This window comes from Melopsittacus undulatus, chromosome 12 (assembly GCF_012275295.1).
Source record: "Melopsittacus undulatus isolate bMelUnd1 chromosome 12, bMelUnd1.mat.Z, whole genome shotgun sequence".
NCBI lineage: Eukaryota > Metazoa > Chordata > Aves > Psittaciformes > Psittaculidae > Melopsittacus > Melopsittacus undulatus.
The window spans coordinates 9,943,879-9,969,541 of record NC_047538.1 but is presented as its reverse complement, the minus strand read 5'-3'; the positions used below and the strand labels follow the sequence as shown (position 1 = coordinate 9,969,541).

General features: G+C 43.4%; 1 protein-coding gene across 1 annotated transcript in view; it reads left to right on the top strand.

Moving 5' to 3' along the window:
- The window catches only part of FBXW8 (F-box and WD repeat domain containing 8), a 54,327-nt gene extending 30,393 nt beyond the window's left edge, over nucleotides 1-23,934 (top strand). The window contains exons 6-11 of the mRNA XM_034068558.1: nucleotides 3,833-4,029; nucleotides 5,643-5,852; nucleotides 15,953-16,080; nucleotides 19,596-19,769; nucleotides 21,855-21,971; nucleotides 22,619-23,934. Of these exons, the coding sequence (XP_033924449.1) occupies nucleotides 3,833-4,029; nucleotides 5,643-5,852; nucleotides 15,953-16,080; nucleotides 19,596-19,769; nucleotides 21,855-21,971; nucleotides 22,619-22,763 (971 nt within the window). The 3' untranslated portion in view covers nucleotides 22,764-23,934. The remainder of the gene's footprint in view (nucleotides 1-3,832; nucleotides 4,030-5,642; nucleotides 5,853-15,952; nucleotides 16,081-19,595; nucleotides 19,770-21,854; nucleotides 21,972-22,618) is intronic.
- Nucleotides 23,935-25,663: the final 1,729 nt, after the last annotated feature.

The window sequence follows — 25,663 nt, the reverse complement described above, 5'->3', positions numbered from 1 at the left end:
CATTTTCCACACCAAAGCACAGCCCTCCTTCCACTTAGGCAGGTTTGCTGTTAGCAGGTAGCACAAGCGGGTGGCTGTGCTCTGCTGTGACGTGCTGTATGACACTGGCAAACACAACCAATGCAGTATTGACAAATGTGATTTAACGTGTGATTTTGCCCAGAGAAGCTGCGGCTGCCCCAACCCTGGCAGTGTTCAAGGCCAGACTGGACACAGAGGCTTGGAGCAACCTGGTCTAGTCAAAGGTATCCCTGCCCATGGCAGGGGTTAGGAACTGGATGAGCTTTAAGGTCCCTTCCAACCCAAACCAGTCTATGATCCTATGATCCTTTTTTGCCTGTGTTTATGTTGCTTTTCCCTGTTACAGGATTAGAGTATTTTATAGGAAAAGAGATACTAGTGGCAGAAGTGTTGCCTTTTATACCAGAGAGAAACCTGTCTGAAAACATATGTAAACCCCAGCTGCTCTTGCAGGATGTCTTTTGTGCTTCCAGCTTCAAAGAGGGGAATAGCTAGAGACAGGCACTAATGGAGAACAGCTTCCAGTCATTCACCTTTGATCTAGCAAGAGATGTGTAATACTGCCTGATGCTTACTAAAGCTGGAGTATAGTGAGGATCTGTGGTGCATCATGTAAGGCACAGTAGTCCTATAGATAAATGTTTTATCCAAATACCTGTCAACTTAGAGTGAATTGCAATAAATTGACCTTTCATGAGGCCACATTTCAACAAGATACTGGGTTACGATTTTGAATTCTTTGTACAACTTTGGCTGAACTGATAAACAAGGCAACTGGTACAGTGATTGTACTGTTAAGTGTCAGCAATTACAGCATCTTCATCAGCTTCTTGCATTTAACTAGTTTCCTGGAGCCAAGATGTAATATAAGCAAGCTGTAAACTCTAAATCGAGGAGTTTGAGGAGTTATTGTTAGAGTTCAATTGGAATAATCACAACTGTGGTGCAGATTTCAGCATGCTGAGAAAGTGTTGCTTATAATTGGGTTTAGTGGCTTTCTAATACTGTTAAGAATACAATAGTAAAACCAAAAAGAGATACTGAAGATACTGTATGCTTGTAACCTTAACTTCACCTTAGCAAAGATACTGCTTTGGAAATGAAGTGCTGGTCACTGCTGGAGGCAGGCAGATAGACTCTCTAAAGTAGTGATCTCATCTGCACTGGTAAATCTTATGCCTAATATTTTTTATGTTGCTATACTAATAACTAGCTGTAATGGTGGCTTTTTTGTCCTGCTCTTACACAAACATGATTGACTGTTGCAAAGGCTTGCATGCTAATAAATACATCTTGCTGTTTCTGCAGTGAAATACAGAGTATTCTGAAGAGCGCTTTTAGACCCGGTGGTAACTTTATCTATTGATAAATACAGTGCAGTGTTTGCTTTTTCTGTGTAAAACTTGAGAATGTTTTCCTGCTGTCATACAAGAACGCATAAACCTCATTTGACACTAATGCCTTTCCACAGAAGGTCCTTGCATGCGGTAGTTGAAGCTTCCAACTGGTAGCAAGTAAGAGACGGAGGATGTACATATAGAGTCATACACTCTTTTGGAGGAGGGGAGAAGCAAGGGGGGCAAGCAACAGCTTAGTAAGCAAATAGTTGGTCATCCTAATGAAAGAAAATGGTCTTTCTCTTACTCTTTGCATTCCTGAACAGTCCTTTTTACTCCTTATATTGTGCTCCTTCATTAAACAGATTAAACTTGTGCCCTGATAAGTCACTTGGGTTTTTTTGATGTTACCAAGAATGTTTTGACACCACAGTGTGAATCAGATGTTGCTCACACTCTGTTTTATATCTTTTGGACAGATTTTTGCTATTGAACATGATAACAATAGCTTTCTTGCCCAGTTCTAGAGAGCAGAACTATGAATTCTGGGCTTCCCAATTTGCTTGTGTGGTCAGAAGAGGGTTCTCTGACTTGAGTATTTTGGGGTATTTTGCAGAACTTTCACATGTTAATACACTGTTAAAACCAACAAAATTGTCATCACGTAGATATTCAAACAAAAGCAAATCACCTCCCTTTTTTCCCTTCACAAAAGTAGCCTTTAATTGGCTTAAATGTCCTGCAAAACAGTTGGAAATACAGAGAGGCTTGGCAGCAGTATTCCTCATCTGATAAAAAAGTCCAGTTCTAAGACCCATGATCTGCAATCATTGCAGTCTTTTATGATGAATGGTTTTTTGCTTGCTTGTTTTAAATCAGCTGTGCTGGAGGTGAGACTTCACCCATTCCCTTTGTGTCAGCTTGGAGCCAAGGACTCACTGTGGAGGCACAAAGCAACCAGGCTGCAGAGGGAATCTGAGCTTGTGCTGTCCATTTGTATTGGTTAACTTGTGTTAAGCCTAAGTATGTGTGATGTGAGCTTGCATTCTGTTTTTCCAAACCCGTTCAGCAGTTATTTACCTTTCAAGCAATTAACATAATTACCATTATGCTAAGAAGTAATTTTGGGAAGTTCTGCTCTGAGCCCTTATGACTCCATCGGGACAGTTTTAGTTGGGACTTATCTTTTTGATGGAAGCCTAATTGCAGTTTTGGCTTTGTGTGAACAAACAGAGGCAGCTAATTGTTTAGGCAAATAGCAGATTAATTTAAATATTCATCCCTAATAAAACAAAAATGGTCCCCATTATGGTCCTCATTCCCATGGCGAGGAATATAAATATTCAGTGGGAGTGCCATTAGACAGGGATCTTAAGGATTATCTGCATTATTTCACATTGGTAGCACTTTCCAGATACCAAATAATCTTTACAAAAGCTAACATAAATCAATTTAAACTCATTTAGATACCATTTCACTATGTGCAGTTTCATTACCACACTCTTGCTTCACCTCCTTTGGGACGCAGGAGGAGTGTTTGCAAACTGGCATTGGTGCCCGTTCACAGCTGTCTGTCAGAGCTTTTATGTCTCCTTCTGAAGGAATAGCTATCATTAATCATTTCATCATTAATGGCTCAAGTAGAAGGAAGGCTTGTCCAGCCCTGTCTATCACATCTGAAGATTGCTTCTCTGTTAATTCAGTGCAAAGGTGGCCCAGAAGTCTCCAATTCTGTCTGGCCCTTTTGGTCTGTAATACACTCCCTGATTGCTTCAGGTTGCTCTTACTCAGATTATTGCTTTAATGTACCATGCTTTTAAATCAAGTATTGGTGATCTATGCTGGGGAAAATTGCAATTGCAAACACTTTGTCTTTTGGCTTGCACTCCTGTATTCTTTGGGATTTGTATTCTTTAGCTTTTCGAACTCTTCTGCATTTTCTGTTTACCGCATCAGGATCAGGAGCTGGTTGTAAATGGTTAAGAATAAAGTCCCTGATGTGATTGCTGTGTGTGCAGAGCTTCAGATTCTTCACTTAAAAACTCCTCTGTGTGTAGCAGAGTGACTTCATTTTGAATGTGGGCTCTTCCTCACTATTTTTAGGGACCATGGAGGGCAAATATATAGTAGAACAAGAATTCAGGTATGTGTTTAAATCTGGTCTTCTCCAAATGTGGCAATGTGGGAGAAGTCAGGCAGTCTTCCTCAAAATAGTGTTAATTGAAAGTCAAGAATTAGGATTTATTTAGAGAGCAACAGAGCCTTTAATGCCAGAGCACGTCATTTTGGAAAATTTCCTCTGAACCTGTTACATGGTGCAGTGCTGCATCCTGAAGTTCTGGTTTCCTGCCCTACAGTCTCTTTTCTGTCTATTCACTTTTTCCATTAGAATGCTTTTAAGCTTGCATCTTCCAATGCTCTTTTAAAGTTCTGTTAAACTCTGAGATAACACAGCGATTATCTTTTGTACACAGGGACAATTAGCATTTGGAACCTGATGTTCGGGAGGGAGCCAATCCATCATTACCAGCACAACCAGAGGATACAGGCTCTAGCTCTTGGTTCAGAGGGTGCAGTGGTAGCAACGGCATCTGGCTTTGAGGTCAAAGTGGAAAGCCCTGATGACAGAGGATTCTGGCAAACCACAGCAACATTTGACATCCAGAAACTGGTGAGTCTCCAGCTCCATTCCAGGAGCTCCTGATGCACTCATTAGTTTTGGTACAGTTGAGAAGGATCTTACGAAAATCTTATAAGAACCAGATAACAGCATTATCAGCTAGAGACTATGATTTAGAAGCAGGTTAATGGATGAGCCTTTCATCACTGAAGAGCAAGGGTGAAATGCTGGCTGAAGCTACAAGTGAAAATGAATAGAAGTCCATATGGTGCAGGAGGTTGGCTGTTTTTAATAATTTTTTTTTTGTCAACATTAAACTAAGTTGGCTCATTTTGTAAATCAGTTTTCTCGCGTAGAATTGGAGCTAAAACTCGAGGTCTCATTCCAGATCAACGCGCTCTGATTAATTCTGAGGCAGGATATTGCAGACGAGCTAATAGCATCACTTGTGAAGCTGTAACTAGTTGTGCAGCTTCTTCAGGTTGCACCTTCTGTCACTCAAGTTTTGAGACTATTTTAATTAACACTCAGAAGCTGTCCCATTCTCTGAAGTTTGATTATGTCTCAGAGCATCCACATTTCTTTGAAAGGAGAAGGAAGTGTGTAGGAATAAATTGGCAAGGCAGCTTCTCTCCTATTGCAGGAAGCCGACTGCACATCTGATGGGTATGAAGTTGTGATTTAAGCCACACCTGACTAATCCTCAAAGTTAAGTCAGTTTTACAAGACTTAAATCAACAAAATCCCCAAACATTTAAAGAGGCTTTCTGGTAACAGTGTTAGAACACCACCATGCACTCCATTGTAGCTGCATCCATTTTGCTCTTGCATGTTGCTTGCTGTGAAAGGCCAGTGTGCCACATGTAAAAGATGTTCAGGACACCACACTTTTTTTCTAAGATTTGGGTTAAAAATCAACTGTGCTGTTAAGGACTTTAAACACCTCCTCTAGTGAGACTTTCCAAACAGAGTCTGAGCATTTACTGAAATGGGAAGAGCAACATCATTATGGTCTAGTGACAGAAAATAGGGAGCTGATATTTGGGCTGCCCTAGAGCCCTGTGATGACTTTTCTGCTAATTTAGGGTTATGTATATGATTGCAGGGTAAGCATCAACTATATCCAAGGCCAGGTTGGATGGAGCTTGGAGCAACCTGGTCTGATGGAAGGTGTCCCTGCTTTGGCAGGGGATTGGAACTGGATGAACTTGAAGCTCTTTTCCAGCTCAAACCATTCTGTGATTCCGTGATTCCACATTAGTTGCATGAGCATGTTGTCTCTTCTGGAGCACCATATTAATGTTCTAGCCACAGTGTTTGCTTTGTGTGCTTTAACCTTATGTCTCTCTGTCCTCCATCTGAATGACTTCATTAATTCCTGGTCCTTTCTTTGATGCGACATTTTGGTGTGTTCTGTTGTAATACTTTCTAATTAGTTTTTTAAATTGACTAATTCTAAAGATTGAGCCTAAGTTCATCATAAGAGCTAAACTTGAGAAGTTCAGAAATCAAATTGATACTTGGTCTTTGTCTGAAATTAGTCCATAACTGCAATGGTCCAAGGTTGCCACAGTCACATCAATACTTTGCTCGATTTAGCAAGTGGCAGTAGTGATGTAAAAAGAAGTTTTGGCTGTAATAAAAATTAAGTCTGCTCTTTTTAGGTCAGCTTCCTTAATCTGGTTCCAGATGTTGTGGGAAGTCCAGTGACGATAGCAGCTGCAGAAGACATTGTCTATCTCCTGAAAGCAGAAGATCCTGGCAAAGTTCTCCATTCTGTCTATGGTCAGCCCGTGACGTGTCTCGATGTGTCTGCGCATGAAGCTGCCTTTGGGGTCAAAAACTTTGGCTGGTTATTGAATGAGCCCAACCAGGTATTGACATTTTTTTGGTTAAAATTTTTTTGCACATTTGTAATTAACAAAAAAAACAAGTTCTGACCATTTCCTTCCTGCTATTCAGCTTCCGACAGTAGAGGGCAGGCATTCTTTTAATGCCATAATGTGATGCTTCTGTGAAGTGTTCTTCTAGTGGCTAGAGGAGAGGAACTGATTCACTGTGCATACTTTGTATTCACTGCTCTGCAGTGAGTCCCATCTCATGTATGCTGCAGCAGTGGTCTTTTAGGGGGAACTTGTATCAAGAAAACCCCCACCCAAACCCTAAAAAACCCAGCCCAAAAAACCCAAACATCCCTCAGCCTTTCTGATGAGGGCATCCAGAGCAGTGTGCCCAGCCTTGTACATGCAAATGTGCAGTCTCTGCTTTTTCTGCACCTGAGTATTTGAACTAAGTTAATTCCAACTTGGTGAGGATGGTGTGAGTGTTGTATTAAAGGAAGCAAAATGATAAATATTAGATTTGAAGCCCCCTGTGTTACACTGTGCTGCTTTTATCAGCACATCTCTAGCAGTGGCAGGGTAGATGAAAACCAGACTGGTTTTGTAACCCTGCTGAAGACTTGTGGCCAAGACATACTTCTAATGCAGCTCTTGTCAAACTTCTCTGCTTGCAGGAGAGGCTCTTTTGGGCTTGGAAACCCAAACAGGTAGCATAAATAATTGTATTTCTGTGGGGATCAGAATCCTACCTGAAACCCCACATAGCTGGTGGCAGCAGCCTGGACACAGCCCCACTGCAGGACAGGGATCAAGCTGCAGAAAGACCTGTTTCCAGATGCCTTGCAAAGAGTTTCTGTCCCTTTCATACATCTTGTCTAACTTTTCCACTCTCATTGCACTCCAAGTTCTGTGTTTTCACTTTAGGCATGTGATGTGCTATCAGTAGTGAGGGAAGGAGAGTGCTTCAGGCAGGTGGAGAAAGAAGCAGGAGGTGAGCACCCAGATGGAAAGAGCTGTGCTGTGTAGTGTAAAAATGCAGTGTTTTCTTTGGCAAGCAGCTAGAAAGCTTTATTTAGGAGTACCTCTGTGCTAGGAATAGATGTGTCCAGCTGCATCTAATTCCCCCTTAAAACTCACGTTCACTAGGGAAATGCTGAGGCCACCATAAATACCTTTAGGGGTGAGAGATGCTGCGAGGCCATGCTGTCTTTATTAATTCCTTTGCTGTCCTAATCCAATTCTTCTCCCTGCAGAGGTGGGAGGTTAGAAGGTAAAATTGCCTCATTCAGGGGCATTACCTCGGTCATTGCCTTTGGTGCCTCATAAAGGAACAGAGAAATCTACTTAGGCCCCCAAGCACCACCCTGTAAAGCCGGACATAATTCCTAATTTACTTCTGAACTCTTTGGTGTTTGCTGGCAGATTGTATTAAACAGAGCAGCAGCGTGCATCCTAATCAGGGACATGGGACCGAGGTGGCCAGGCTGTGTGTGACAAGGACACTCACTTGGCATTGCTGCACCAGCTGACATCACACTGGAAATTAATTACTAATGTCTATTATGATAATTCTTCGCCTCGTGCAGACGTGAAGGGACTTTGCATTGGCTCATTACTGTGGTCACCAGTTGACAGTCTGGCTTTAAAAGAGCTTTTCCTCTTGGAAATGGGATGATGGACAATTTCAGCCCTGTTTTGCTGCCGGCTGGGTTGCTGCTTCTTCTCAGTTTGGGGTTTTCTTTGTTTTTCCTGAGGAATATGCTTTTTCCTTACTTTAAGCTCACAATCCCGATGCTACTGCCTGCTAACCTGCTTTCTGATCAAAATATAGTTAGGAAACCTTTTCCCCTCCCCTCCTCCCCTCTTTTTTAATCATTGTCTAATTTTAACCAGATTTGACAGCAGAGGAGAGATCTGAGGCATAAATCTTGTAAGAACTTTTATGGTGGAGAGGAAGAAAACATCGAGTCTGTGGCATAGACTTGCCTGCTGTTAGATGAGAGGCACACGTGCAGGAATGAGGCGAGAATAGAAATGCTTCATTTGTGAGGAGTCCAACTTTCACGTTATTAAGCGTCAGACAAACCAGGTATCATGCTGTTGCTTGAAAGCTGGTCTGTTTAGTGCTCCTGGAGCACTTTGGTTTATGTTAAGCTAAGAGAAATTGCTTTAGTGAAGGCTATTTCAGCTGTATTAATCCCACATGGAATGTACTATTTCCCTTAGATTCCGAAGTCTTCAAATACTGAGATCTGTTTCCCATCTAGAGTCATACATGGTTAATAATACAGATCAGAACCACTAGCCCTGGCTTTCCCTGTCAAGCTTAAGTGATGCTAATGACATCCACTGGACATGCCCTGAAGGATGACATCTAGCAGATAACGTATTACCCTGTGTCATGCAGTTTGGAGACCCAGGATCTTGATGCTGCAGCAGCATCACAAAGTCATGGCATTCACATGTTTGCATTTTGGGTCTGAGCATTGTATCTAAAATTAAATGCACAGATTTAAACTAGAGCTGGCTTGGATCCTCTTCATGGCAGGATATAAACCTCCTCAACAGGTAACATTGTAACTGTCAGGATTAACATCATCTCATTTCTGATGCAATTATCTCACTGACTGTAGGCTGTGACTGAATCTTTTCTCATAGTTATATATTTAGGCATATAGGTATATTTACAAGCTTCCCTGAATGGACCATCTGCTTTTAAGTAAGTCTGGTCTCCTCTGTAGCTTCAGGTGAGTTTTTCTGCTTGTGGATTATTTCTCTGAGATTTATAAGTGCTTTCCCCTCTTGGGATGGGGGAACAAGCCCAACTGTCTCCTGTATTAAAATTTGATTGAAATTATTTAACATATTCAACAGTTTTTGTTAATAGAAAAGAATCAACAGAGGAGGATTTTGGTGGTTTTTCTACTAAAGAAGCTTCTTCTAGCATGGAAGAGAATTTTATTTTAAGCTCATGCCTGCTATGTTACATGCATTATAAGGTGCAGTCCAGAGGATATCTGTGGGTTTGGTTGCTTTGTGCACGAACTTGAACCTTGAGAACAAGTAGATGGGGAAGAGAGGAGTGGAGGGAGGATAGTAATGATTTTAGAGACTTCAGCTTAGAAACAGAAGGCTGAATATGGTGAGATTGGATGTCTTGGGAGTTGTTTGTGCTGATGCATTTTCATCTGTTTTGAGCTGCTCATTGGCTTGTACTTGATGAATGGCATTCAACATCATTTGTCTCGTATCATCATCAACTGAAATAATGTCTGGTTTTGCTTCTATTTAATGGTTCCACAGTGTTCTTCAATGGCTTGCTAATGTGAGTGTATGCAGTAGAATTAACTGCTGGAAATGGATGTTGTGAATTAATAGTAAGTGGAAAAACAAATTTTAAATAATCCTTTAAATTGAGTTTCATACTCTACAGTCTCTCTTGGATGATGTATTTAGGTCAGAGCTGCTTTTATATAAGCTGTTACTTTTCTTGCACATTATTTTAACTAAGATCCTCCTCTTTGTCAACTGATAAGCTTGCATTGGCGTTTCTGGTGTCATGTCTTCAGTTCTTGTTGAGTTCCAAAGACTTCCCATGATTTCATCTTGATTTTTCTTGTTTAAGAAAAGTGGGTGATTTTTCAATTTTATTAACCACTGTGGCCCTTGTATATAGTCCACTTTTCAATTAATTGATCTTTCTGAACTCTTTGTTTTTAATACCAGTAGAAGTGCAGGTCTTACTGGTGACTGAATTGGAATGTATGAGACTTGCCCAGATGTTTCTCTATGGGGAGCTGTAGGACTGGGGAGGGTTAGTGGATCTTTGCAGGTGAAAGGTGTTTTAAATACCTCTTTCTTTATCAAATCTTTGGTACCATATAGGAGAAACAGAACTGTTCCTTCTGAGGATCTGAACTGTGTAACTTGTATAAGTCAGCCACTGTAAGAAATGGAGTCCATAGACAGACCAGAAGTTGTCCTTGCCTAAATTTTGCATGATGTGTGGATTAACCCCTCTCTTGCTGAAGAGTAGCAGCCATCCATCTTGGCTTTTGCTGTGTTTGCAAATGACCAGAATTAATTTTCCAAGTTAAAAAGAAAAGAATCCCTTTTGTATTGGCTAATGTAAAAAATGCCCCATCTCTGGCAGTGTTCAAGGTGGGGTTGGATGGGGCTCGGAGCAAGCTGCTCTAGTGGAAGGTGTCCCTGCCTGTGGCAGGGGATTGGAACTGGATGAGCTTTAAGGTCCCTTCCAACCCAAACCATCCCATGGTTCTATGTTCTGCTTTAATATTTGTATGTTTATGTGAATGGCTCAAAATTGGTACAGCTGCTTAGGTAAGTATCTTAGGGTTTGAAAATCCAGCTGTGGGGTGTGCCATGAATGTTCAGTGAAAACAAAAGAATTCAATCAGGTTATCAAGAATTACCTTGACTTCCTTTTCCCTGCCCTACCCTTAGGTTAGGGCAAAATGTGTTCTTGGTGAGTGGTGGTTCAGTGGGCAGACATGCTATCCTTTCATCTCTGGGTACCTGAACTCTTGCATCAGCCTTCAGCTACAAGTCAAATGAGTCTGGTGACCTCATTCCAGGTCCTAGCAGACATCTGTCCACATCACAAGCCCATCAAGGCTGGCATTGTCCCGGGGGCTGGCAGCCGGGGCTGAGGCAGTGTCCAGTGCTGGAACACCAAGGGTTGCAGGTGCATTGGCAGAGTCACGTTGCCTAAGCTCACACGCTGCCTGCTTGCACAATGCTTGGCTCTGCTTCTTGCTACCAGCTTGGAGTCTCACTTTTTAGCTCCAGTCAGATAAAACTTAGAAGGAAAAACCAAGCTACGCTTGCCTTTAGCTTCATGTGTAGTTTTTACAGCAGATGTATGTATCTGGAGGGCAAGGCGGTGTGTATGGTGGCTTTTTGTGCTGCTGGATTTGCTGCAAGCTGCTTAGACCCTGTTGTTTTCCCAGTCCTCTCCGTGGTCTATAAGCATTGCGTGAGGCTGCTTGGTGCAGCTCAGCGCATGCGAAATGAGAGCTCTCCCTTGCCAGCCTAAAGTCACCTTTAGGATGGCATGAAAGTCAATTTTCCACATGCTCAGAGAAACGGTTGTGTTACCAGCTTTACACAATGACTTCTCCCTGGCAAGAACTTGCAAAATAGTCTTTCTGGCTGATTGTCAAAAATTACATCATATTGGAGTAAACTGCTTTTAAATCAAACATCCATTATTCATGTATATTAACTGCTTTTATTTATTTATTTATTTTTACTGGCTGGTTTGTGTATGATTTACTCTTTTTCTTTCTCTCTGATTGTTTGTCTGTCTCCCTCAGCTGCTCCTTTTAAATCTTAGCTCATCTTGAAATTTATGGAGCCAGAACACTTATCTCTGTGCACCAGTATCAATGCGCTGACCTTGCATTTGTTAACAGTCACATTTTGCTGTTGTTGTTGCGGTGCTATGTGCCACATTTACAGTAGGCAATTCAATACATTTGCAAGGGGAAACTGTGCCCCTGAGGCTTGTAAACTTTGAAAATATCCTTTTTCCACATCACTTGAGAAATAAAACTCAAACTTGCTGCAGTCTGTGCCATATGTTGTACTCAACTGGATGACTTCTGCCTCCAGTGCATGTGGAATAGCCTTACTGCTTTTGTTAGATACCCTTTGAATTGAATGGGTTTGACCTGTGCAAAAACCAGATCCCTTTTAATTCATGGTGGACTTGAAATTTCACGACCCTTTCTTTTGTTGGCAATATTTGAGTGTATTGTGCCTGTGTTCAGGTAGTGTTTTGGGAGGATTTTTCTAATTGGCAGAAGGATGGGCAGAAGGAAGAGGGGGAGAAATCTGAAATTAAATGCAGATTCTGTTTCCAAAGTTGGTGCTATTTCTCTGTCTCTTTTAATGCTTTCTTTCAATCCTTTCACTGTAAAATGACAGGCAGAAACCTCTCTCCTAGACAGTTCTTTCTGAGACAGTGCTTCTTCAAGTGGTTATTCGGTAAGGAAAGGGATGTAGGTTTTGAGTGTGGTTTTCCAGTATGCTCTTTGCCAATATTTATGATACTCCATTCAATACTTCATCTAAATAATAACTACATATACTGTATATAGAGTGCTGTGCCCAATTCTCAGGTCTTACTCAGTGGTAACTTTTGACAAGAAGCAGAAATGTGATTGCAGAAGGAAACCAGCTCTTTCACAAAGCAGTTGTCTGCTGGCTTTCAGCCAGGACAGTGGGTTTGAACACCCCTGCTCTTGTTGAAAGTACCACAGGCTCTTTGATAACAAGTGCTTGGGGATTTGTTGTTTTAATGTTCCATCCAAAAAAGACATCTCCAACAGCACAGGATCCCGAAACACCTGCTGGGGTATTGGACATGCATGGAAGAGTTCCATCAACAGCATTTCCTTCAGTTCCTTGGTTTTTCTTGGAAGTATCTCAACCACACTACATCGACCACGCTTGACCTCACTTAGCTGCAAGATGTAACAAAGCTCACAGTTTAGCTGTTCTGGCTACAGAGACTTTAATTCTTTGTGAATTAATTTAGTCGTCCGGTTTGAGTTCTTGGACAGCATTTAGAGAGAGCTCCTCATGCTCACTGCTCAGCAGCTTCATGACAGACAGTAACTTCTCCTTTCTTCCTCTGCCTGGTCTCCTGAGTTTGCCAGCTTCTTGCTGCATCTGTCTGTGAACAGTGGCCACAGGTTAAGACTTGCCCAGCTCATGCAGTAAAGAGGAAAATTAGTCTAATGCACTGTCTTAACAAAAGAGTATGAGCATGAATAATTAATACCTCTAGTCTGTGGCAATCGGATAAAATGAAGTCCCATTTGCTCAGCCTTATTAAAAGAGAGAGAGGGAGAGGGGGAGATGGTAAAGGTTGTTAAGGGACTTGTAACATGGAAAGAATCGCCTCCGAGATGGATAATGTGTTTTCTAATCTCTGTGGTCTTTAACTAAACATAATGGTAAAGGTACTCTGGCTATTTCTGGCTTGTTGAATTATTCAGCATTCTGGGAGATTGCCTGGCTCTCAGCCAGTAACTTGGACTTTTCATTTGAACAATGTTAATAGGTAACACTTTTTATTTGTGCGTTATCTCCTGATACATCTGCACGGAGTATTTAATGCTTTTCCTCCCCTGTGTCCCTGCAGTCCCTCTGGGGGAAGGATGCTCGTTAGTGTGTTATCCCAGGGCACTTCATTTCACACCCAGATGCTCTTGGTTCACTTACCTTCACTTTGATACCTATTAGGTCACTGGGCTTGGCTGTCCATTATAGGATTATAAATACCTTTAAAAGGGTAATCCCTTTGCAGTGTGCATTATAGGATTATAAACCTCCTAAAGATCTTATGCTTCATCTGCCCTTTAACATGCAGGCCCTTATTTCAAGTCCCTATTGACCAGGTATTTTCATTATTTCTCCTTGGCCTTTAAATCCTTGTTGCCTTGGGATGCGATAGAAGAGCTCACCAGAAGTGTTATAGCAACTTCAGGACTGTCATCAGTATGCTTTTAAACCCCCTGTCTTCAAGCAATTATTATGCAGACTTTAAGAAGCATTCCAAGTTCTTTCTGTTTCTTTACCTGTCCAGGTGAGCTTTTGAAATTCATTTGCAGACCATAGAATCACTCAAGACAGAAGCTGAATTTAAAGATGGGCAAAACCTGGATGTGGAAAATCATAAAGAGAATCTTTCTTCCAATGATAGAAGTAATTGGCTACAAATACACACGTGCATCAAAACTAACCCAACAGTCCTTAAAAGAAGGGAGACTGACATGGGGAAAGAAGGAATTGGAGGGGGAAGAAGATAAGACAGAATCTTTCCTTCCAGTTTTGTGGATCTGAAGCTTTCTTTTTCTACACTCTCATCCTTAAATGCAGACACTTTAAATTGGTGCCCACCTACAGGTTGTGTGAGAAGAAATGAATAATACTTTGGCTGGTGCTACCTCCATATGAGGATTGGCACAGGTCTAAACTGGAGCATTCAAGGAGGAGAAGGTGTAATATTTGCCCCAGTGTGTAAAACAGGGGAGTCTTTAAACGCTATATGGAAGCAATTTTTCATTGTAGCCTTTCACGGCCATAACTGAATTTTCAAGGATGTATCGTATGTTTATAGGATAGATGGGAGCTATGGGCATTTAGAGAAATTAATAGTTTATGGATGTTCACTTTAAGTATTAGCCCCAGGGGACTTTGGAGAAAGCAGCATTTGTCCCTCTCTGGAGTTTCAGTGTACAGCTGGGAAGGGCTGGTTCAGAGCCTCAACTGGGAGCTGGAACATGTTGCTCTTGACCTGAGCTTTTATTGTTCCTAAGTTGAATTCAGCAGTTTATTGACTTTGTCTTTTGTTCCAAACTTTCTGAGGAGAAATTCAGTTGCCAGGCACAGATATTAATTTCCTTTGCACTGAAAACTGCACAAGGTACCTTGCCAGAACATCATTATCTCTGGGTTTGGTTAGTGAGCTCTTGGAAGCTGTGCTGCAAGTGAGAACAGGTTGTAAATTGGTCTTTACCTTCAAGACTGATGTTTTCAGGCAGTTTGTAGCAACTTTTTCATAGCTATGGAAGTTTAAATTCGTTTTTAGCCATATTTACATCCAAAGTCTCCCTGCAAAGCTGGAGTCTGCTTTACAGAGCTTGGGTAAAATTGCTTTAGTTTTGAGGGTCTTGAGGGTAAAAACTGCATGCTAAAGATTGCTACTTGAGGCACCTTCACAAAGACAAGGCTGGGAAAGAGAGCTACTTGGGAGATTATAAGTATTACAAGCAACTGAGGAAGTCAGGTATGAATATGTTGATTCTAGTGGGGAGCTGATAACATGTCTGAATAAAACTGTGCCTGCTCTTTAGCTGGGAGAAAAAGCAGGTGGAGGAAACCTGCAAATTCTCTGCCTTTCTTTGCAGTATTCCTAGACATTTGTGAAGCTTTAATCCTATTGCCTAGAGGCATCCATCACAAAATGATCCCCTCCTACTCTCTTAACTTGACATTTCAGATGCTTACTGAAATTGCAGAGATAGGACGTAAAAGGCTGTGTCACTACCGCTGTTGTGGCAAATGTAGAAATGATATGTACAGATAGTGGAATATTTATTAAGCCACATGTGGATAAGATCAGAAAAGTACAAGTTAAGAATACTGATGTATCCGTGACATAGTCATGCTGATGTTCCCCTGGAAGCCCTAAGTTCTTTCTGAGGTTTTAACTTTCATTGCTCTTTTCATGGTCATAGGTTTCTTTTAAATTAAAGGAGCATCACCATGAAATTTGGTGATGTCTATGGGGTTATGGAAGCCCAGGGCTCTGCTGAGCTCCACTGGGCTTTGACCAGCATGTTTTTCTGTTTCTAAAATTATTTGCTCTGCTACATTGAAAAGCTCAAATAACTGAACCTCATCTGGCCCCACAGGAGAGACAGTGAACGTGAGTAAACTGATCACTGCGCACTGGAGAGGCAGCTGAACAGAAGGGAGAGAGCACATACCCTCTTCTAAACTCTGGTCGAATCATCTTGGATGTTGCTTAAATCAGACTTGTTTTTATTCCTTCGCCATCTGAACTGCCACTTGAGATGTAATGTTTCTCTTTATCTGTTTGTGCTGTGATCTGTACAGAAGCCATCAGCAGGGCCTGTCAGCGCTGCGGCAGTGTTTGTTCAGTTCTGCTCTTCCATTTCTGCTCTATTTGATTGAATCTTTCTTGCAGAGTCCATCTGTCTAAACCTTCAAAATGTTAATTTTGTTTACCTTTACTCTCTCAAATATTAAAATTGGTGAAGAAACTGTTTGCTTTTCCATGGAAGCCTTAAAAATTTGAGCTGGAGAAAATCCCCATGGCTTCTTCTGCCTGCCTGAGCTGTACCTTTTGATAGTGGCTGGCAAGAGCCTTGCATCCTTGCTTCTTGATTCTTGATGACTCCATTGTGAAACTTGATTTCCTTCTTTCTGAGGGTGTTGTTGCCCTTCTTAACAGGGATAGTTCTGTATCTTGGTTGTTTACCATCTCTGATGGTAAGAACTCTGCTTTACTTCACACAGCAGCAAAATGTTCTTGTGCTCCTGCTAAATTTAGCCAGTGTTTGTTCTCTTTCTACCAGATTCTTCTTTACAATCTGGAAACAAGTCAGTGTCTGAAGAAGATGGGCAACTCCATAGGTGACTTTACATGTGTCAACCTTCAGAACAGTCCTCCAAACATGCTTGTGACAGGCAATAAAGACAGAAGGTAGGTACTACCAAGATCTGTAACCCGTCTCAAATAAGCTTACTTCTATCCTGCTGTCCTACATCTGGACCTGCTACAATTTGTTTCTCCTCTAATGTTTCTAAAGCAGCCTGCATGAACTTCAGGAACAAAATATTAGGTAATAGTTGGATGTGGCTGCCAGTTTGCTTTGTTTCAGAAAGCTCCATGGGAAGACTTTCTTTTTAAGCCATTTGGTGGACGCAGTTGGTGTACAGCCCAGCGAGACCACTTGGAATCTCTTCCACTTCCCCACCACTACCCGCAAAATGAGTTTGGCATTTAAAAGCTCACTTTCTGATATTAAAAAAATAACCTAAGGGATGAATCATGTAGGATGAGATGGGTCCGTCTGCCAAATGATGTCAAGAGTGTATTTCGGAACACTGTGATGTCCCTCAGGTGACAAAAAAAAGAGACTTTCATATGAACAGATTCCAGCTTCTATTTAGCTGATTAGCAGCTTTCTCTTTAACTCCTTGGCTTGGGGAGTAGGATTTTCCCAGCACAATATCTGGTGCCAGGATTGGACGCGCTGGGAACAGTCAGTGCGAAAGGATTAAAGTGCTTAAAAAGACCCTTTGAGTCCAATTTTTAGATTTTCTTTTTTTGGCTAGTTATTTGTGGGGTCTGATCCAGTGCACCAAAGGAGATGTGGGATGGCGAGGAGCCAGTCTCTAATGGCTCCCTGTTCCTTCCCTCCTCCTTTCTGCACTGGGCATCGGGCTGCAGGTGGTGGTCTGGTGTGGCGGTGGGTATCAGATTGTAAGGCGGATACTTCCCTTTGCCAAATCCCAGACCTCTGTCCCGCCAGTGCAGCAGCTTGCAAAAATGATTATTTTGTCAAACAGCTTTTTTTCCTTCTCAGCAAATAGGCAGCGCAACCAAAACTCACACTTCCTCAGCAAAGAGGTTAAGGAAATAGCTGAAGTTTGACAAGTGTAATTGAAACCATGAGATTCTGGGGCTTTTCTTGCTCTAAAAGCAGATAATTGATTTTCCAAAGCACCCCAGTAAAACTATCTCCAATTTTGATCTCGTGCACAATGATGGGAGAGTTAATAAAGTTGATGTAGAATCATAGAATAGTTCGGGTTGGAAGGGACCTTCAGAGGTCGTCTAGTCCAATCCCCCTGAAGGAGCAGTTACATCAGGTTGCCCAGGACCATGTCCAGCCTTGGTATCTCTTAAGTGAGGTTGAAATTTATCCCCTTTGTACTAAATGTCTGTGCCCTTTCCCCTGCAGAAGGCTCCATCTTTCAGCTCAAGCATTGGCTGAGTTCAGGGGATCACTATTGCAATAAGTTAGGAATCAGCAGTTCAGCAAGTAAGTTTGGCATGCAGGAGGCAAGGCCATGTGTATCTCAGAGGTCATTTCCTCATGTGTTGCTGCAGGAGGGGCATGAATAGGTAAATGAGACTTAATAATTCGTAGCCCTATTATGGAGCAGTGTACTAAATAGGGACCTTGCCCTAGGAGTTCAGGCTGCTGATGGCGAGTGGGAAAACTTCCTGCTTGAATTAAGTTCACATTTTCCCTAGTGTATGCCACTCTTTCATTCAGAGAGATCTGATTAACAGGGAGTGTGTGCTGACGCACTGCACAACAGCATCCTTTTCCCTGGTGGTACCTATGGTGATGAATAGCATTGGGAAAGCAAACATATGGCAAGCACAGTGTATTGTGCGGCTGAAAGGTGTGGAGCAAAACACGTATTCCATGCTTTCCTTAAAGGCAAGTAAGCTTCTAAGGTACTCTAACAGCAGGATCAAAGCCTGGTCATGAGAATACCTTCCTCACAGCTCCCTTGAACCTGGATGTATCTGAATTGCCCCCACTGAGCCCAGCTGCTGAGGCAGGAGACACTGGGCCATGCCAGGTCTACATTAGAGCATCACATTAAATTTGCAAAATGCTTTTTCCTTTTTTTTGTTAAAGCACATCTAAACAACTCAAGTGTGCCTCTAATTCTTCCCAGGGTGTGCCAGAATGGACACCTGCCTGAAACCTGGGTCCTTGCTAATGAAATAACCAGGGCACAATCAGATCTTTGTTTCCAGCAGTGCTTACCAAACAGAAGGAGCTTTGATTGCTGTGCAGAACACATGCAGTAAGACAGGGAGAGTGCTGGGTGTGAACACTTCCAAAATACCCCATCCTTACCCAAAACACAGCTCTAATATGTAGCCAAAGCTTCTCTCTGCTGGAGTTGGAGAAAGCAAGGAGTCCTTTTTACCATCAGCAGCTGTTGTGATGGGGTTTTCCTATGGGTGACTGAAGAGCCACACAAAGCATGCTCCTCGCTCTGTTCCAGCATGTTTTTCCACATGTCAGATGGATGTTGCTCTGTTGGAGTTTTGGATTGTTCTGTTGCCTTTTATTTCAGTGGCTGAAATGTGTTATTTGTAAAATCATATGATGCAATCTCCATTTGAGAAAGGAAAAGGAAAGACTTGCAACACCATTAGGATCATAGCAGGGGTATGGAATAAAGTAGAGTTAATGTGTTGGAACAAGTGTGTTTTGGCCTTTTCTGGAATTAATGTGTACCTGATGGTTTCACTCTCGATAGCCATCAGCTGGGAGGAACTTTCTCTGGCTTCTTTCCAAATCTGAGATCAGTATTTATCCTTCTGTTTTCACTTGCTGCATTATTATTTTAATTCACTTATGTACTTTACTTGATCTCTTAATATATCAGGGTCAAAAAATCATACTCCTTTGTGCGATGTGCTGGGTTTAAAACGACACCGTCAGCTTTAACTGGTTTTGTGGACTTGTTGCAGTGGTTGCAATCCTGAACTTTACTGTTCTGCTCCTAGCTGAGTCTTCAATACATTTCCCTTCAGAACCCTTTGTGTGACTGAGCAATAATTTCTGCAGACCAGATGTACCTAAAAGCCACCCGCAGTCAGTAGCTGTGGGTTTGAAATCCAAAGAGATACTGATGGCTGGGTGCTTGGGGATAGCTTTGTTTCACTATTGGTGATGAACTCAAGTGTATAAACCTGTAGTTCCCTTGACTTACCTTTCGAATTGCCACATTTAGTTTCTTCCATAATCTTTGCAATAATAGCCCTTTCCTTGATCCTCATAATATTACCCCTCAGCCACAGTGGACATGGGTTGGGTATCAAGGGGGAGGGTGTGTTAGCGGCATGCCCAAAACACAGGGCTTCGTGCTTCAAGGCAATGCTGACGTGTTGGGAGGCACAGATAGAGATTTTCACTTCCAAATTTCACTTACATTTTATATCACCCATGACTTGTGAAGAGATTTGTGAGTCTGACTCAAAAAATCTTTGATAGAAACCAGAGTGAAAATTCAGTAGTGAGAAGTGTGAATCATATGGGATTTGTGGCCCTGTAGTGGCCATGGAGCAACTGCTGTCCTAGACCTATTTTCATAGCCCCAAAAAGTACTTGTGCTGTCAGAACCCACAAGCTGCGTGCCCAGAGCTGGTTTGATCTCTGTCCTTTCTTTGCCTTCATTTAGGGTCAGGGTGTTCGACCTCCGCAAAAGTGAATCCCTGTGCTCCCTCTATGCCCACCAGTTAGGAGTGTCTGCGGTCCAGATGGATGACTGGAAGATTGTCAGTGGAGGAGAAGAGGGCTTGGTCTGTGTGTGGGACCAACGGATGGGCACCAAGCTCTGGGAAATGCATGCCAGGTAATTTTGTCTGCATAGGGTTCTGTTGCAAGGGTGTTTATAGGATCTGATAGACAAGAGGAATGTGGGAATGGGATGATCCAGGACCAAAATTATAACATCCCCTGTCTGAAGCCTCTGAGAGTTCTGTTGTCATGTGATTTGGGAACAGATTGCCTCCCCACCTGGAGTCTTGTGCATGGAAATTGTTTCCCCTGCATTTCTCATGAAGATCATAGAATCACAGAAACATGTGATGATTCTGTGGTCTTTACGTAGAATCCCAGCCTGGTTTGGGTGGGAAGGGAACTTAAAGCTCATCCAGTTCCACCCCCCTGCCAGAGGCAGGGACATCTTTGACTAGACCAGGTTGCTCCAAGTAGGCACGGTTTCTCTGGCCAGCCTGTAGATCACTGTCTTCTCCCTGCCCCATCCCCTTCCAGTATTTACTTTATTGAAACTTGGATTTAAAGTGCTGGACTCCTGGCTGTTGTCTTCAGAGTGACTGGTTCTGGCTGTCTCTATGCATTATAGCCTTACGCAATCCCTGTGTTTCTGTTCACCTCATCCACACATTCAGTCAAATCCAGGTTGGTATTTAAATTTAAACTCATTTAAATATTAAAATACCAGTTTGTACTGAGAGTACAAGTAGTGCAGTACTGCAAGTACAAGCAGAGATGAGTATTCTGGAGTTGTCACAAGACTGTTGGTTGCTACAGCCAAATGATTTCCTGCTCAAAGCACGGTTCTGAAGGGCTTTGTCTGAATGGAGACCTGCAGGATTTAGTCCCTTGTAAGTCTGAATGATAACCCTACTAAAATGAACAGATAAATCCTGATAACTTTGTTTTTAATGCATCGTCCCCAAAGAGGAGCTAGATGAGGTATTTACAGTCAGAGAAGTTCAAGCTGGAGTTGTCACTGATTAATGGCAGGTATCACCTTCTCTTTTGACCCTGTGAATTATAAAGCCTGTTGTGATGTGGCTGATGCATTAAGGACAGTCTTGCATTGATTGTCTCCTGGAGCAGCACTAATGAGCATGCCAAGAAGGAGGGCAGATCTGAGCTTTGGGGTGTACTAAAAGTGAAATCATTAGATTAAACATTTAAAATACTGTTTAATCTATATAAGGATCAGAAGGGATCACTTCAATCAAAAGGGCTTGCTTGGGTAAGAAGGTGTGTGTATTGTTTTCCATGCGTTCAGCCAGGTGTCATGAATGGAAAGCAGGGACAGAAGTAGAGAGAGGTGACAGGAGACAAGGAGGTGAGCCATCTTAATCTGAGAAGATAAGTTACTCCTGCGTGAACAGTAAATGCTGTTACAGTGGTTCAGGGTTAGTTTACTCACAGTGAGAGGAAGAGGAATGGAGAGCAGACCTCTCAGTTTGTGCCATACAGTGCACTTCTAAATGAGCCATAGCTCAGTGCCTGGGGTGTGAGGGTCCTTGGTGTCCCCATCCATCCTTTGGGAAAGCAGTCCTTAAAGCAGCAAGGCAAGCAGGCAGGCAAGAATCCCTTGCAGCCTGTGTGCTGCCATGTGTCTTAGAATCACAGAATCAACCACGTTGGAAAAGCCCTTTAAGCTCATCCAGTCCAACCATTCCCAGCCCAGCCAAGGCCACCCCTAACCCATGACACTGAGGCCTCGTCTCCACTTGCAGGGATGGTGCCTGCAGCCCTGCCCTGGGCAGCCTGTTCCAATGCCTGAGCACCCTGTGGGGCAGGAATTGTTCCTCAGCTCCATCTAAACCTGCCCTGGTGCAGCTTGAGGCCGTTTCCTCTTCTCCTGTCACTTGTTACTTCGGAGAAGAGACCATCCTCCTGTCAGGCAGCTGTAGGGAGCCATCAGGTCCCCCTGAGCCTTCTCTTCTCCAGCCTAAAGAACCCCACGTGTGTTCTGATAACAGCCCGCTAGATGGGGGTAAAAGCTGCGTTCATCTGCTCCAGAGAAGAGAAGTGCAGATTCCCAACCTCTCTCCATAGAGAAGGCGCTGTTTTAAATAAGTTCTTATTTAATCCAGAGCAACTCCTTTCCTGCACTTGCATTTTAAGTCTAATGTAGGTGTCACCTCACCCAGTGCTGTGGGTTGTTTTTCAGGCATCCAGTCCGCCACATATGGTTTAATTCTCACAGCCTCATCACTGCGAACATCCCTGATGAGAAAAGTCTTCCAGGCACCAGCATCACAGATGATGACCTTACTGTGCACCACAAGTGAGTATTGCAGCTCTGAGGGGTGGTATTTGTGGCAATAGGAAGATCTGCTTTAGCAAAGTGGCCCACTAAGCACCCAGGTCATGATCCTGAGCAGTAATAGAGAAGGTATAGCAAAAAGAAGTTTAAAGATAAGGCTTTCAAAACTCATTGATGAATTGACTCTTTACTTCCAACCACTTCTTTTTCAGCAGTGGAATGTAAAGGCCACTGAAGCCAGACAGGAAGTGCAGCCCTTTCCTGCTCTAAATATTAGTAGTGATACCTCCTGCTAAAGGAAAACTACTGGCATTTCAGCTCTAGGTTTTGGTATTTCCATCTCGGATGGCTCCTAGCACATCTAATGGAACTACCAATCTCCAGTGTACTTGCCTTCCCCCTTCCAGAACAGATGAGAACTGTTTCAGCAGATGACAGTCATGTCTCTGCAGTGCTGAAGTGAATGATTCACTGTTTGTTTCCAGGGCTTAGTGGGTCCCTGGAAGGAGGCAGGAAGGAGTTTTCTCTGTTAAAACTGCACAGACAGCCCTAGTGCAAAGAGATTTATATTGAGCTTCTGGAGCATCAGATTCTGATTCTTCATGCCAATCTCTAACTTTGTTTTCCCTGTTGGAATATGTAATTGAACCTGGTTGTGTTTTCTGCAGGTATCGAGGAATCATTTATGCCTACGAGTTCTCAGCAGACCAGTTGGCTGTAGAAAGTGTCCTTCCAATCTGCCGCTCTTCCTATGATGAAGTGACTGGTTACAACTACAACATTGGCCTTGCAGTTCCCTATGATAACATTTAGGTAACTCAATTTATTTGGCTTCTGAGGTCCAGCCCTCTGCCAAGTACATGGCCGAAGGCAAAAAGGAGATCCACATGGGATAAAAGCCAAAAAGAAGGGCTGCAGGCACATGGAGCGGGCTGAACATCTGCTGAAAACCTGGGGATATGAACGAGAAAGGATCTAGCACTAAAATGTGCTGCTGCCCAAACAAAACCTGTGATGGAGTGCAGAGAAGGGGAAAGTAAAGAGTGTTCCTGCTGCTTGTGGGAACAACACTGCTGGTCCCATCCTGGCAGAGGACATGGTCAGGAAGCGAGAGCCCCGAGTGGCAAACTGCAGGGGTAGTGGGAGGCTGGGAGCTCATTGAGGAGTTCATGCCTATCCTGAGAGGAGAAAATAACCACCAAGGACTTGGAAGAAGCATCCTGCTGAGCCACGTGGTTGGAATTTCTTTCCTTGTAATGAGCTGCTCATTCTGATTTTCCTTGGGGTGCATCAGAATGTGTCTGAGAACAGGACCATGCACAAAAGGTGCTTGGGAGAGGGGGTTATGATGTCAAGGGAGGGGAGGGGTGGCCCTGGCCAGGCTGGATGCTGGGACACTCAGCACGCCACATGCATCAAAATCATTTTAAATTAAATTATTTTTTTAAGTCTCTAAAATAGAATTAAATTTTTTTCTAATTGTAACGTGTTTGGGAGGGCTTTGTTCACAAAATTAACCCCTGTGCACTGCAACAGAGGCTCTTGTGGCTCAGGTTTGTCGTCAGGTTGGTTTGTTGCTGGATCATGCCCTTCCAGAAGCTTGGGGTTCCAACACTGTCCTTGCTTCTAAGCTGGGAACTACTCATGTTGGAGTAATGGAACTGAAGGGGTGAACTGGCTGCAATCCCTCTGTATGGGTAACTAGGACTAGCACTGTGGAGGAGCATCCAGGCTGAAGGGGAGGTGTGATGAAGTTGAGGAGTTAGGCTTTAGCTTAAACCGCAGTTGCAGTGACATAGGTAGAACCAGTTTGGTGAATAAGAGCTCATATCCTGCATGGATATGTTTTACTGGTTTAAAACTATTTCATGGTGGTGACTTGCCCTTGTAAAGTCATTATGACTGGTGCAGTCTCAGAGCCGTGTGTGTTTAAACTGAGGTTAAGTTTTAACTTAACACCTCTTCACCGGTTTAATGGAATCCATTTAAAAGAAGGGGGTTGGGGTTGGGGTGCAGGGAATGTGCCTGACCCTGTAGGATTGGGGCTGGCTGGACTGTCACCAACCCTTCTGCCCTGAGGCAGGCCCTGGAGAGCTTCATACTGCAGCCTCCTGCCTGGAGAGAGACACATTGAATGGGGATTCATTGTCTTGGGGTGGTTTTCCATGCCCCCTCGGCCAACTTTCCCTTGTGGTTTTGGTTTTGAACAGCTTTCTCCTCATGATGGACTTCCACAAGAAGTGCAAGGGGCAGACATTCAGTCTTACCAATAAAGCTGTGGTCTTTTTACCTCCTTTCTTCCTCTGTTCTGGGAAGGCAGCTCCGTCCCTTTGCTGCTGATGGAGCAGGAGGTGTCATGGACGGGTGGTTTGGACAAGAGCGGGGCTAAAACCTGGCAAATAAACAAAGAGTTTCTGTAGCATCAGTGCTGCTGTGGGTTGCTCCAAGCCCAGGACTTCTGTGGCTGAGCAGAGAGAGTACTTCCACCATCATTGTTCTCCTGACCATGACCTGCTGCCCTGTCTCACTGAGTGCACCCTTGGCTTGTTCCCACTTTGACTCCCATTATCTTGCCTTATGATCTGGGGCCAGCTTTGTTCTTTCTTGATCTCCCTGCTGCGAGGAGCAGATAAGTTTTGTCCTCTGTGTGTGTGGAGCCCGTTTCCTGGAGGCCGCCTCTCCTGCTGGCTCCTTGGCCATGGTCCTTGCCCATCACAGTCACTGAGCTGCACCCGCATTTACCAAGGTGTTTGCTTTCTTGTGCAGAGAAGACCTACGAGCCAGTTCATGGGGAACCAAACATCAACCCATCCACATACTGGAAGGCTTGCCATCATCTCCAGTGAAAGAAATTCTGGTCCCTATAGCACCATTTAGATGGCTTGGGGTCTGGATGCAGTAGTGGATGGGAGGGTGGTCCTTTTGGTCTGGTTTCCCTCTCACTGGAATTCATTTAGGAAGGTGGTACCACAGCAGCAGTTTGTGTATGTGTTTAACTAGCATTCATACTGCAAATAAGGTCACTTAGGCTCTTGGAGAGTATCCATGGTGGGTGTTTCTCAAAAGGGATGTCCTATTTCACTGATAATCATTAATGCTGCTCTGGAGTGGGTGCTGGAGTGTAGCAAATGCAGTCGTGACTGTTTCCATCTTCACCAGGTGACGTTTAAGTGGAACCTCTTTCCTAATGAGTTCAGGAATGGAGTCACCATCTGGTCTTTACTGGAGAGAGAGGCCACCTTTGCATTTCCCATCTGGGCACTTGTTAGTGCTACCAGTTTGTGGTGGGGAGGGGCAAAGGTGGACTCTTGTCTCTGCAGACCCCAGGCAAAGGTTATTGCTCAAGGTTTCCATGTAGCAGGACAAGGAAGAGGACTTATTCAGGTGCAGTGTGGAATCACCATCCCTGGAAGTGTTCAGAAGCTGTGTAGATGAGGTCCTTAGTGCCATGGGTTAGAAAAGGTTGGACTTGATTGACCTCTTCAAGGTCTTTTCCAACCTCATTGGTTCTGTGCTTCCAAGGGGGCATCTCTACTGTGTCGGTTGGTGCCTGGGGCTGATGGGCAGGGCTTTGGGCTGAGAAGCTGCAGTCAGGACATGTTGGACCAGTGCTGTGGATTGACCCCAGACTGCAGGTGAAGGCTCACACGTGGCACAGCGTCCGGGCTGGTTCCCTTTAAATGGGCTGGGTTGGTGGGGACAGCTGAAGAATC